The sequence below is a fragment of the Osmia lignaria genome, chromosome 9 (assembly GCF_051020975.1).
Source record: "Osmia lignaria lignaria isolate PbOS001 chromosome 9, iyOsmLign1, whole genome shotgun sequence".
NCBI lineage: Eukaryota > Metazoa > Arthropoda > Insecta > Hymenoptera > Megachilidae > Osmia > Osmia lignaria.
This window is the reverse complement of record NC_135040.1, coordinates 2,931,234-2,942,226: the sequence shown is the minus strand read 5'-3', so window position 1 is coordinate 2,942,226 and position 10,993 is coordinate 2,931,234. Positions and strand designations below refer to the sequence as shown.

At 34.0% G+C, this 10,993-nt stretch overlaps 2 protein-coding genes across 11 annotated transcripts; one reads left to right on the top strand and one right to left on the bottom strand.

Moving 5' to 3' along the window:
- Window positions 1-81: 81 nt before the first annotated feature.
- LOC117603499 (serine/threonine-protein kinase ICK) lies at window positions 82-9,095 on the bottom strand. 10 transcript variants are annotated; one of them, XM_076689997.1, is made up of 11 exons: window positions 8,968-9,095; window positions 8,704-8,886; window positions 4,266-4,507; window positions 3,434-3,555; window positions 3,159-3,371; window positions 2,738-3,085; window positions 2,517-2,675; window positions 1,742-1,891; window positions 1,387-1,650; window positions 813-1,024; window positions 82-581 (listed from the first exon to the last, which is right to left on the bottom strand). In XM_076689997.1, the coding sequence occupies exons 3-11, from the start codon at window positions 4,425-4,427 to the stop codon at window positions 451-453; spliced, it is 1,761 nt and encodes a 586-aa protein (XP_076546112.1). In that variant the 5' UTR covers window positions 4,428-4,507; window positions 8,704-8,886; window positions 8,968-9,095; the 3' UTR covers window positions 82-450. The 10 variants fall into 10 exon arrangements, with proteins under 10 accessions (XP_076546112.1, XP_034178610.1, XP_034178620.1 ...); XM_034322719.2 differs by lacking the exon at window positions 8,968-9,095 and adding an exon at window positions 6,072-6,245 and having other exon boundaries at window positions 8,704-8,838; XM_034322729.2 differs by lacking the exon at window positions 8,968-9,095 and adding an exon at window positions 6,076-6,245 and having other exon boundaries at window positions 8,704-8,838.
- A 39-nt stretch (window positions 9,096-9,134) lies between these two features.
- Window positions 9,135-10,737, top strand: LOC117603537 (2-oxoglutarate and iron-dependent oxygenase domain-containing protein 3). Its single transcript, XM_034322809.2, has 5 exons — window positions 9,135-9,277; window positions 9,533-9,970; window positions 10,050-10,203; window positions 10,274-10,400; window positions 10,477-10,737. The coding sequence occupies exons 1-5, from the start codon at window positions 9,162-9,164 to the stop codon at window positions 10,626-10,628; spliced, it is 987 nt and encodes a 328-aa protein (XP_034178700.1). The 5' UTR covers window positions 9,135-9,161; the 3' UTR covers window positions 10,629-10,737.
- The last annotated feature ends 256 nt before the right edge of the window (window positions 10,738-10,993 follow it).

Sequence of the window (10,993 nt, the reverse complement as noted above, 5' to 3'; positions counted from 1 at the left end):
TTAACCATTATCATTAGTCATTACTGTCTTTTACAACAGTTCTGTTTAGTAAATTATTAAAAAAAAAAAAGATTAATATACTGAATTTTATAATGTAAGTATTATCAAAACAGCATTACTCAACAATTAATTCAATAACACTATAAGAAAGATAAAATATATAAATTGTTTTTTTCCTAATTATCATTACATGAACATTGACCACTAGAGCTTAACGAGATTATTTTAAAAATGTGATCACTTGCGTGCAATTGAAAAAAATAATTAATGAAGTGATTACATTTTTAAAAGTATGAATTTTTTGTAAGTTGGTTCTTTTGTATTATTCGTATCATTGTATCATTCACTTACGTCTTCCTCGCAATGCAATGAAACGACAAACGTCATTTTATCACAGTTGAATAAATTGTATACGCTAACTTGGGTATATGTGTAATGCTTTTGATGTAGTTATTTCAGATACTTAGCAGCCCAATCAGTTCTTCCATGAAGACCTCCACTTCCCTTTGTGTTCAGTACACTTCCATAGACATTCGGTTGATGGGTTCCCTTATTTGTTGTTTCTATCAAATTAATTAATTCTTGATCAGAGATTTTAATCATCTGATCGTACTTATTATTCCGGTACTTCAAAGACAAAATTACACAGAGTGTCCCAGAAAGAGGCAAAACGGAGCTTCAAACAACATTTTCGCAAAGGAAAATATTGTTCTGAATCACCCCAGCTACCACCCCCTTAAAGGACTAACACTCTTTCTGAGACATCCTGTATAATTTTGTAGGAAAAATACAAGTTGACCATAAATACTCACTGATCGTTTGTGTACCATAAACGCTAGGATAGGGCAGCCTCAACGTCTGATCTGTAATGTAACGATTTCGGGGTAGGTAATATTGCTTCGTTTGATTTTCTACCGAGTTCCTTGGCACCCAGAAGGAGTCCGTGAATTCTTCATACTTCTCCATTGGTTGGCCAACCAAATTCCGCATTAATCTAGGTCGGTTTGGTTCAGCATCACCGTTTCTTTCAAAGCAAAAGAGAAGAAAAAAAATCATTAACATAATCCAATAAAGAAAGCGATTAACAATCAGGTCCAAAAAAATTTGAATAATTTTATTGAACACCTTAAATTTACAATAAAAACGTCAAGGATCTGATTTACGTTCGTACAGTCGTTCTAATGATCAATTGATTTTTCTTTTACAGTGAGATTGGATGATAATTTGAGATCAGTTAAGAATTTGCCAAAAACGAATTTTTCCATCAGGAATGAATGCTTGTGAAGTTGATTTTTCCAGATCAAATAGCACACCAGTGTGCATCCCGTTATTACCATCGAACAGGGAGTCAGGATTCTCTTTAGAAGATTTCGAAACATTCGATACCTGGACGACAAACTTGTGCTCTGCCCTGCGACGTACCGAGCCACGCTGAAGTAATGCTGTTTCCCCGATACTTTTCGACCATTTTTCAAGCTCGACTGCGACTGATTCCAACTGATCGCAGCCGGTTCGTTCCAAGGCGGTAACACCCAGTTCCCGTTGCTCTGATTCGGATTGTCTGGCAAATAATTCTCGTTCCAATTGGCACGGTTCTCTTTATACACTCGTTCTGGGGCAAGGATTGCGTTCTCGGGAACGATCTTGCTTCTGACGTGGATAATCAAGGATTAGATTATAATGTCGCGGGCAGAGTGTATCCATTTAACACGGTTTTGATTAGTAAATTCGTGCAACCAACCCTAACAGCTCGGCAAAATCGTCCTCGTCCATTTTTGAGGGATTATTATCGCGAAGGTAATTGTTATGATTCAGTATGGGCAGCGTCGGTTGCTCTTGCGTCGGTTGTACCATTTTCTCTTGCGCTCTAAAGATGTTGAAATATATTATACTGAAAATTCATATCAAGATATACAGGGTGTTCGACAACAGGTGAGAGATTTTTTAAGGGGTGATTTTAGGGATTAAAATAAGACGAAAATCAAGAATGACGAAATAACGTTTGTGGCTTCGTTTTCCAGTAATTAACGTTTAAAAATTTGAGTTAAAACCGCCTGAAACCTGCAACCCGCCCAGCACAGATGATTGAACGCCAGGTCAGCAGGGGCAGGTACAGTCACAACCAAAAAGAGAAAGCCGAAAAAATATACTGTACAAAATTTTTTACAAGATTAGAATAGATTTTAATCTGTTTCTAAATTCTTGGGAAGATTTTTTATATACCGTCAAAAATTTGGAGTACATACTGAGAAACAGAATAGCACGAGGTAAGTTTCTACTATTCAATGATTCTTGGTTATGACTGTACCAACCCCTGCTGACCTGACGTTCAGTCGTCGGTGCTGGGCTGGTTGCAGGTTTGCTTTTTACTCGAATTTTTAAACGTTAATTACTGGAAAAGAAAGTCGCAAACGCTATTTTGTCTTATTTAGATCCCTAGAATCCTTAAAGACTCCTTAAAAAATCTCCCACCTGTTGTTGAGCACCCTGTGTAATCTTAAGATGATGTATTTTACCTGGATTCTAACGTGTTAAGAATATCTTGTTGGGAGTAGTACTGCTTGGGCATGGGAGGAGGAAGATTTACTTTGTTTAAAACAAGATCTCGTTGAGAGGTGACTCCAATCTTTTTGCTGTTAATCGCACGCGGAACGTTCACTTGAAAATAAGGATACCTGTGAAAGAACATTTTAATACAACCTTCTTATCCACTGCTGTTTGTCCTAGTTACACCTACCTTAAAGACTGTTGCGCTGTGGGTCTTTTAATAGGATTCCATTGCAGCATGTCTTCCATAAGTATCACTGCCTCTTGACTGGCATTTGGTATTAGGACGTTCAACGAGGTGCGAGTGAAATTTGGAAACTTGAAATTCATGGCGGCTGCTAATTGATACCCTTCCGGCCAATCGTCCCTCTCTGGGGTACCGATTACAGAGCATATTTTAAAGATTTCATCGATCTCGCTTTTCCCAGGGAACAATGGTCGAAATGTGTACAATTCGGCCATGATGCAGCCCACTGCCCAAATGTCGATCGGGCTGTTGTAGGTCGTAGAATGGAGCAGTACTTCCGGTGCTCTGTACCTGAAATAAATTTCCTAACATGAAACTACCATTCATACAGCGACCGAATTTCTTTCGTTTTTACAATCGTTACCATCTCGTGGACACGTAATCCGTGTATGGAGGTCTTGACCTTATTTCTCTGGCTAATCCAAAATCGGCGATCTTCACCAACTCCGGACCCATGCATAATAAATTTTCAGGTTTCATGTCGCGATGAAAGAAACCATGTTTATGCATGAACGCCAGACCTTGCAGTACCTGGTACACTATATTTCTAATCACCGGTTCGGGGAAAAGTTTGTCCCTGTTATATAAGAAAAAAAGATCTGATGATTCTATATATTTAATCATTTCGATGGCTCGTACCTATCCTTCATCAGTTGATAAAGGTTTTCCTTCATGTACTCAAAGACAAAGTACAGTACATCATTCTCACGGATTACCTCCTTTAGTTTCACCACGTTTGCGTGACTGAGTTTCTTCAAGGACTAAAATATAAAACAGCACAATTATTATAGTATTATGACATTCATAACAGCTACACCCTGCCGCAAAAATATTCGTCCACTGATTAAAACAGAATACCTCGTTTAAAATTGGATCAAATGACTTCAGGTTTCTCGAGAAGCTATGCTAATTTATTTACTAAGATATAGTCTTTGTCGTTTTAAAAAATTAAAATTTGTCGAAATCAGGAAAGAAATAGTAAATCAACTTTTTTATGTGAGCCTGTAATGAAAATTTAAAATATGTCTTTGGTAGATTCAAAGAAGTTATGTTTATGCTGAAAATTTCATCGAAATCGGTCGATGCACTTAGAAGTTATAAATAATTAAAATTAATTAAGTAATTAAAAGACGGAACTAGTCACGTTCTTAGATGAAAAGTCGCGATTTTCGGAAATTTTAATTACTTATAACTTCTAAGTGCATCGACCGATCTCGATGAAATTTTCAGTATCCACATAATATACTTAAATTTACAAATGCCATATTTTAAATTTTCATTACAGGCTCAAATAAAAAAGTTAAAAAATTGCCTTTTAAATTTTTTAAAGCGACAAAGGCACGTATCTTGGTAAATTAATTTGTATAACTTCTCGAGAAACCTGAAGTCATTTGGTCCAATTTTAAACGAGGTATTCTGTTTTAAACGGTGGACGAACATTTTTGCGGCAGGGTGTACGTGTTAATCTTACTTTAACTTCACGCAAATTCATTGCTTCCTCCCAGGAATAGTATTTTCTCTTCATCCTTTTTATAGCGACCTTTTCACCGGTATCGATGCGTTCTCCAAGAACGACGGAACCGAAAGTTCCATCTCCCAGTTGATTCAAAGTGATGTATCGATTCATCTTCATCAGTGTTTTGGCTTCTCTATGCTTTTCCCTTCAGCTTGTCAGCTGATTTGTTAAGTACCTCAGTCGCATCATAACAATTTCTGAAACACATGTTCAGTTAACAAATTATTTCTTAATATAAGATCAAGGATTTTGATTTATTGCTTGTTAAGCATGACATAACTCAGCTTACTTAACATTATCAACGCAAATTTAACCGCGATGACATTTCATAGATTATTAATAACTTAATAATTAATTTGATAATTAATTTTATAGAATATTATTGGATTTGTGCAAAAATGAATCTCTACGTTGAGAGGCACTGCCCATTAGACAAAAGGCCTAGCTCTGTCACCAGAGTCGATAAACACATTGAAGGCCCGGGGCCATTATTTTTAATTTCTGAAAGTGGGCGCCAGTTTTTCTGCATGCATTTTCAGAAGGATTCATTCCTTGTCCATTCGCAGTGTAGTAAAGACGGTTCTTCCAAACCTTCAAAGTAAAATATCTAGTTTAAAGAATTCACTGAGCTTTTTTAATGTAATCCTATATTCCATTATTAATTAACAGCGAAGACAAGCCTAATGAATATTCTGGACGAACGGATTTTTTGTCGCCAACGCATTGTGAATTACTGATTTATTAGAAAAAAAGATTGAAATCTAAAGAAAGTGATCGGATAAATGGTCCACCTCTCATAAATACAGGGTGTTCGACAACAGGTGAGCAAAATTTTAAGGGGTGATTCTAGGGATCAAAATAAGACGAAAATCAAGAATAACGAAATAGTATTTACGGCTTTGTTTTCCAAGAATTAATGTTTAAAAATTCGAGTAAAAAGCGCCTGAAACCTGCAACCCGCCCAGCACCGACGACTGAATGTCAGGTCAGCAGGGGTCGGTACAGTCATAACCAAGAATCGAAGCCGAATGCCGCAGTACCGAGAAACAGAATAGTACGAGGTAAGTTTCTACTATTCCCCTGTTAACCTGACGTTCAGTCGCCGGTGCTGGGCGGATTGCAGGTTTCAGGCGCCTTTTATTCGAATTTTTAAACGTTAATTATTGGAAAACACAGCCGTAAACACTATTTCGTTATTCTTGATTTTCGTCTTATTTTGATTCCTAGAATCACCCCTTAAAATTTTGTCCACCTGTTGTCGAACACCCTGTATACAGGGTGTTCCGTAACTGGTGGTACAAGCGAGTAGGGGGTGATTCTACGTGAAAAATTGAATCGAAAATGTAGAATAAAATTTTTTCATATGACGCTTTATTCTTGAAAAAAAAGGTTTGAAAATTTGTCGAGTACGCGTGTACTTGATTTAGCTTCAATTCGACGGATTTTACTATCTTACTGAGGCTAAAGCTGGTCCAAGTGCACGCGTACTCGACAAATTTTCAAACTTATTTTTTTCGAAAATAAAGCGTCATATGAAAAAATGTTATTCTTCATTTTCGATTCAATTTTTCACGTAGAATCAACCCCCTACGCGCTTGTACCACCAGTTACGGGACACCCTGTATATAAATCAGAATTAAATCTGACAATTAAAAGAAAAGTCTTGCAATTACATGGCCCATCTGAAATAAATCAAGACCCACAGTCTGCATGACCTTTTCGTCTTGGAATGACCTAATAATCATGCTGGAGAAATTGTACCTACTGAAACGCCATATATTTTCGAGTTTGATTGTTTTCACCGTATAATATTAGACTGTTCGCGTGTCGTCAACGAAATACACGACGACCTTTCCTATACTCGATCTAAAGCTCGTCCATTATTGATTTTCGTCGATAGTTAAGTTTCGCTGGTCGTAATGAGTGGTATACGAGCTGAAAATAAAAAAAATAAAAGAAATGAAAAAACGAAAACAATTTATTCGTTTTATGTTTGATACTAAACATATTTTATCTGTGTGTAAAGGCACAGACGTTACCAGCACACCTAGCTTTATTATTCTTATGAATAGTATATAATCCTTTGAGATAAAGGATTATAAGAAATCGAAGTGCGTCAATACTTTTTCAATCCGTTGTAAATTTCATTCGACTAGATTATGCTAATGTTAATTTTCATTTGTTTCTTGATTTATACGAAATTATGCACTGTATCGACCTTTTCTCACGGACAGGTCGATAGATCAATGAATTGATTTAACGCTGCTTATTTAACAATTCAAAATTAGTGATACCGTCATCTACTGAAAAGTTATTTATAAAGTACCCTGCTAAGAAATTAATGATCGTTATAAAAGCAAAAGAATGTATATATGTATGATCAAGTGATGTGTCTGAATATTTTACGCGCTTTCACGCGAGTTTGATTTTGTTTGAAAGGGGAAAAGCTATCGCTAGGAAACGTTGACATACCGTTCATGAAATATGAAACGTTATACGGGTACTATATACGGTTATTCGGATATATAAGTCGATTACTGAATTTCAGTTACTTTCAAACACGAGTTATCGTTACTTCCAAATCGATGTACACACGGATTTTGCTAAAGACACGTGTACCTTGCGTCTAATACGAATAAATACAGTGGGTCAGAAAATTATTCGCTCACCGTTTAAAACAGAATACCTCATTTAAAATTGGAGCTAATGACGTAAGGTTTCTCGAGAAGCTATACAAATTAATTTATTAAGATACGTGCTTTTGTCGTTTTAAAAAATTACAATTTGCCGAAATCGGGGAAAAAATAGTAAAAGGCAATTTTTTAACTTTTTTATTTAAGCCTGTAATGAAAATTTTAAATATGACATTTGTAAATTTAAGTATATTATGTGTATGCTGAAAATTTTATCGAGATCGGTCAATGCACTGAGAAGTTACAAGTAATTAAAATTTCTGAAAATCGTCATTCTTAAATAAAAAATCGCGATACTCGGAAATTTTAACTACTTGTAACTTCTAAATGCATTGGCCGATCTCGATGAAATTTTCAGTATACACATAACTTATTTGAATCTACCAAAGACATATTTTAAATTTTCATTATAGGCTTACCTAAAGAAGTTGAGAAATTATCATTCACTATTTTTTCTCACAGTTTCAACAAATTGTAATTTTTTAAAACAACAAAAGTACATATCTCAGTAAATTAATTTTTATATCTTCTCAAGAAACCTTAAGCCATTTGGTCCAATTTTAAATCAGGTATTCTGTTTTAAACGGTGAACGAATAATTTTGTGACCCACTGTAAGTAGCGACGATTCTTTAGACGAATACTTTAGAAATAAATTTCTGCTAAAATGTCTATATAACTTGCAAATACTACAAATAATTATAAAGTGTATGTATCTTTAGCTGTGAAACTTAGTTAGCCATCCTCAATATAAACGTCACAGGATAATTTATATCATTGCAAATAACAGATCTGTCGCTTCGTGTAACAATACTCTGTACACATTTGTACTTATGTAACGCATCGATAAAACAAACACGTACAAAGTAACGAGGAGGTAGACGACGCAAAGCTATTGTTTGCCGCGATTATTCTACAACTATCGTGACTTTTTCTCAAATCATACGTTCACAATGTCGACCAGGTTACGATAACCCAGTTACATTCTGGCAGGGTTAACAAATGACTTTGTCCTAGAAGCAAGGGGAACCGTAATCCGGGCTACATCGAGCACCTGGTCAAGATTAGCATTTTCTTCGGTTCGCATGCGAACAATCTTCAGTCAGTCATGCGAACTTATGGATTTTCTTAACTCGCCAGAGTCAAGAAAATATATATATGTATATTCAAAGAGACATTCTACCTATTGACTCATTACAATCTGAATTTTTTAGTCAATTTAAAATACTGGAATCTAAGGACAGCGCGTTTCGTAATCCTTTATACAATTCTATAATTATTGCACTTAGCATTAGAATGAAACTGAAAACTTAATCAGCAAGATATTATTTAAATTTAAGAAATTATATAAAAAATAACATTTGTTATACTTGCATAAAATGGTTGCATTTCCGGAACCAGCCAATGGAACTTCAATCTTCTTTTTTTTTTTTTAATTCCTCTTTATGTACAAGTACATATTTGTATTATATACAAAGATCTGTCACATCTTTTATAATGTTACGTAAAAGTAATTTCAACTAGGCACTCTATTCATTTTCAAAATTTAGACAATGAAACAAAGTTATAGGAAGCAAATTAGCCGAAGGATTTCAAAAATTTGCAGGATACACCGGAAGTGCTAAGAATTAACCAGGTAGCACTTGATGTATTTCGTGTTCTATGAAAGTGGTTAATGTAAAATGATTTTTATTTTACTCACGAGAAAAATCACTTGATTCAACAGCATTCCACGTATTTGATCACCTTTCTGCGCAACGTTTATTCGCAAACTGTTAATCGAGCGGCCATGCTTCGCCGTGTATCCATGGTTACAAATGCTAACTAAAACTTGAACCATTGGAAAGTATTACGATCCTTGTGTTAGTTCGTTCATTGACCGTACCTTTTTTGTTGATAATAATACATAAATTACTTTATTCCATAATAAAGATACATGATTAAAATTTCGGAAGTCATTACTTACCAGAAGTAGAATAATCGATACTTGATCGATAACGCTTCGAAGTAATTCAACAGTGGCGTACAGTACCGAGCATTGCCGAGCATGGCGGACATCCCCAGGGGGATGGATTTTTCCCAGGAAAGCTTGATTCTGACTACAAGTATACGTTAAAAACGTTAGTGTATGTTTAATAATAGTATTATTTAAATTATATAATGTCGCAAGAAACTAAAAAAGGAAAGAAAAAACAGGTAACAAGGGAGAAAACGAACCATAAAGAAGAGAAATCCGAGGAAAATGCGAAAAAAGATTCAAATGAAAACGTCAAATTGTATGTAACATTGAAATATTATGTTTTGATGACACTTAACTTATATATTATTGAATATTGCTAATTAAGAATGAAATTTTATACTTTATTTTATATGTTTTTTGTTAGAAATTCAGTTTACATATATATTTGTTATTTTATAGGTTAGTCTTATTGTCATATATGTAAATATTAATTAATGAATTCATTATTTATTTCATATAACATTACAGAAATTGATTCTTAATCTTTGATTCATTTTGTATCATTTTGCAGAAAGTATGGCCCATCTGTAACATTTCCTTATCAAAGGATATGGTCACGTTCTGCTCTAATCCTAACAGTGTTATTTATTGTTTGGTATAATAGTAAGCAGGGTAAAGAAATATCCTTAGCAAAACAGAAAGAAATTTTATTAAGCCGTACACAACACGTTGAATGTTCGAATGATTATAAAGCTGAGACAAGCGAATATCCCGAGTGTGTACCAGAGAAATGTGGAAGGATAGTTTCAGATAAATTAGTCTCGTCAACAGAAACTGATGTTTTGTTAAAGATAGCAATGAACGGTTTAAGTTTAGGGGGTTCTGACGGAGGTGCAAGTATTTTAGACCTTCACTCTGGTGCATTGAGTAAAGGTCGTGATTTTATTAATATCTATACATTGCCAGAGGCAAAAACAATATTCAACAGTGCTGATTTTGCAATTTATAAGTATGAAAATTAACCATCTTTCTTTAAGACAAACATAATCACTTTTATTTTATAAATATATTATATCTTATATTTGTAGAGTAGTAAGAACTAAAATACAACACGCAGTGGCACACAATTTTGGTGTTCCCGCTAATAAAATATTTTTAACAAAGCCAACATTCTTTTCACGAATGACTAATGTATCTGCGCAAACAATACACGATGAATATTGGCATCCTCACATTGACAAAGTATACATATTAATTATTACTAATCAAGTTATTAACAGCAGTTTGTTTTTAAAAATAATTTCTTATTTAGGAAACATATCAATCATTTGATTACACAAGTTTGCTTTACCTAAACGATTACGGAAGAGATTTTGAAGGAGGTCGATTCATATTTATCGATAAAGACAGCGTTAACACAACCGTAGAACCCCGGAAAGGTAAATAAGAGTTAGAACCAATAACGATAAAGATGGTAAAATCTAAAAATAATTTAATTTAAATATTACCTTATAGGTAGAGTATCCATGTTCACCTCGGGTAGTGAAAATTTACACGCGGTTGAAAAAGTGCAATCTGGAATTCGTTATGCGTTAACTGTATCTTTTACTTGCAATCCAAACGCTGCAATTTCTGATCCAAAGTATCGAGCAATGCAAGAAAAATAAATTTTTCTTTAATAAATAAATAAAGTGCATGAACATTCCATTTAATTTTTAACAATTTGTAAATAAAATATTTTACTTTTAAACTAGGATGTACTGTATACTTTTATATACTGTTAATTGTTTAAAATTGTATTATGTTTAAATCAAGATTAAATAAAAAGAAATATAACAGAATATACTGGATTAATTGTTAACTTATTTGTTGTTCTTTATTTATTTATCAATATAATACAAGAACGTATGTAACATGTAACACATAACAAGTGTATACTATATGCATTTAATGACAATCAAAATATCTATGAACATATACATATTTATTATTTAACAAATTGATTTCTTATTACTAATGAAAAAATAGTACA

Excerpts from the sequence above, each read along its gene's own strand:
- LOC117603499 (XM_076689997.1), bottom strand. The coding sequence starts at position 4,427 with ATGAAGATGAATCGATACATCACTTTGAATCAACTGGGAGATGGAACT. Across the intron at positions 3,086-3,158 it reads GATTACGTGTCCACGAGATG|GTACAGAGCACCGGAAGTAC; the intron begins GTAACGATTGTA and ends AATTTATTTCAG. Across the intron at positions 1,025-1,386 it reads AGCACAAGTTTGTCGTCCAG|AAACGGTGATGCTGAACCAA; the intron begins GTATCGAATGTT and ends TTGCTTTGAAAG.
- LOC117603537 (XM_034322809.2), top strand. The coding sequence starts at position 9,162 with ATGTCGCAAGAAACTAAAAAAGGAAAGAAAAAACAGGTAACAAGGGAG. Across the intron at positions 9,971-10,049 it reads GCTGATTTTGCAATTTATAA|AGTAGTAAGAACTAAAATAC; the intron begins GTATGAAAATTA and ends TTATATTTGTAG. Across the intron at positions 10,204-10,273 it reads GGCATCCTCACATTGACAAA|GAAACATATCAATCATTTGA; the intron begins GTATACATATTA and ends TTTCTTATTTAG.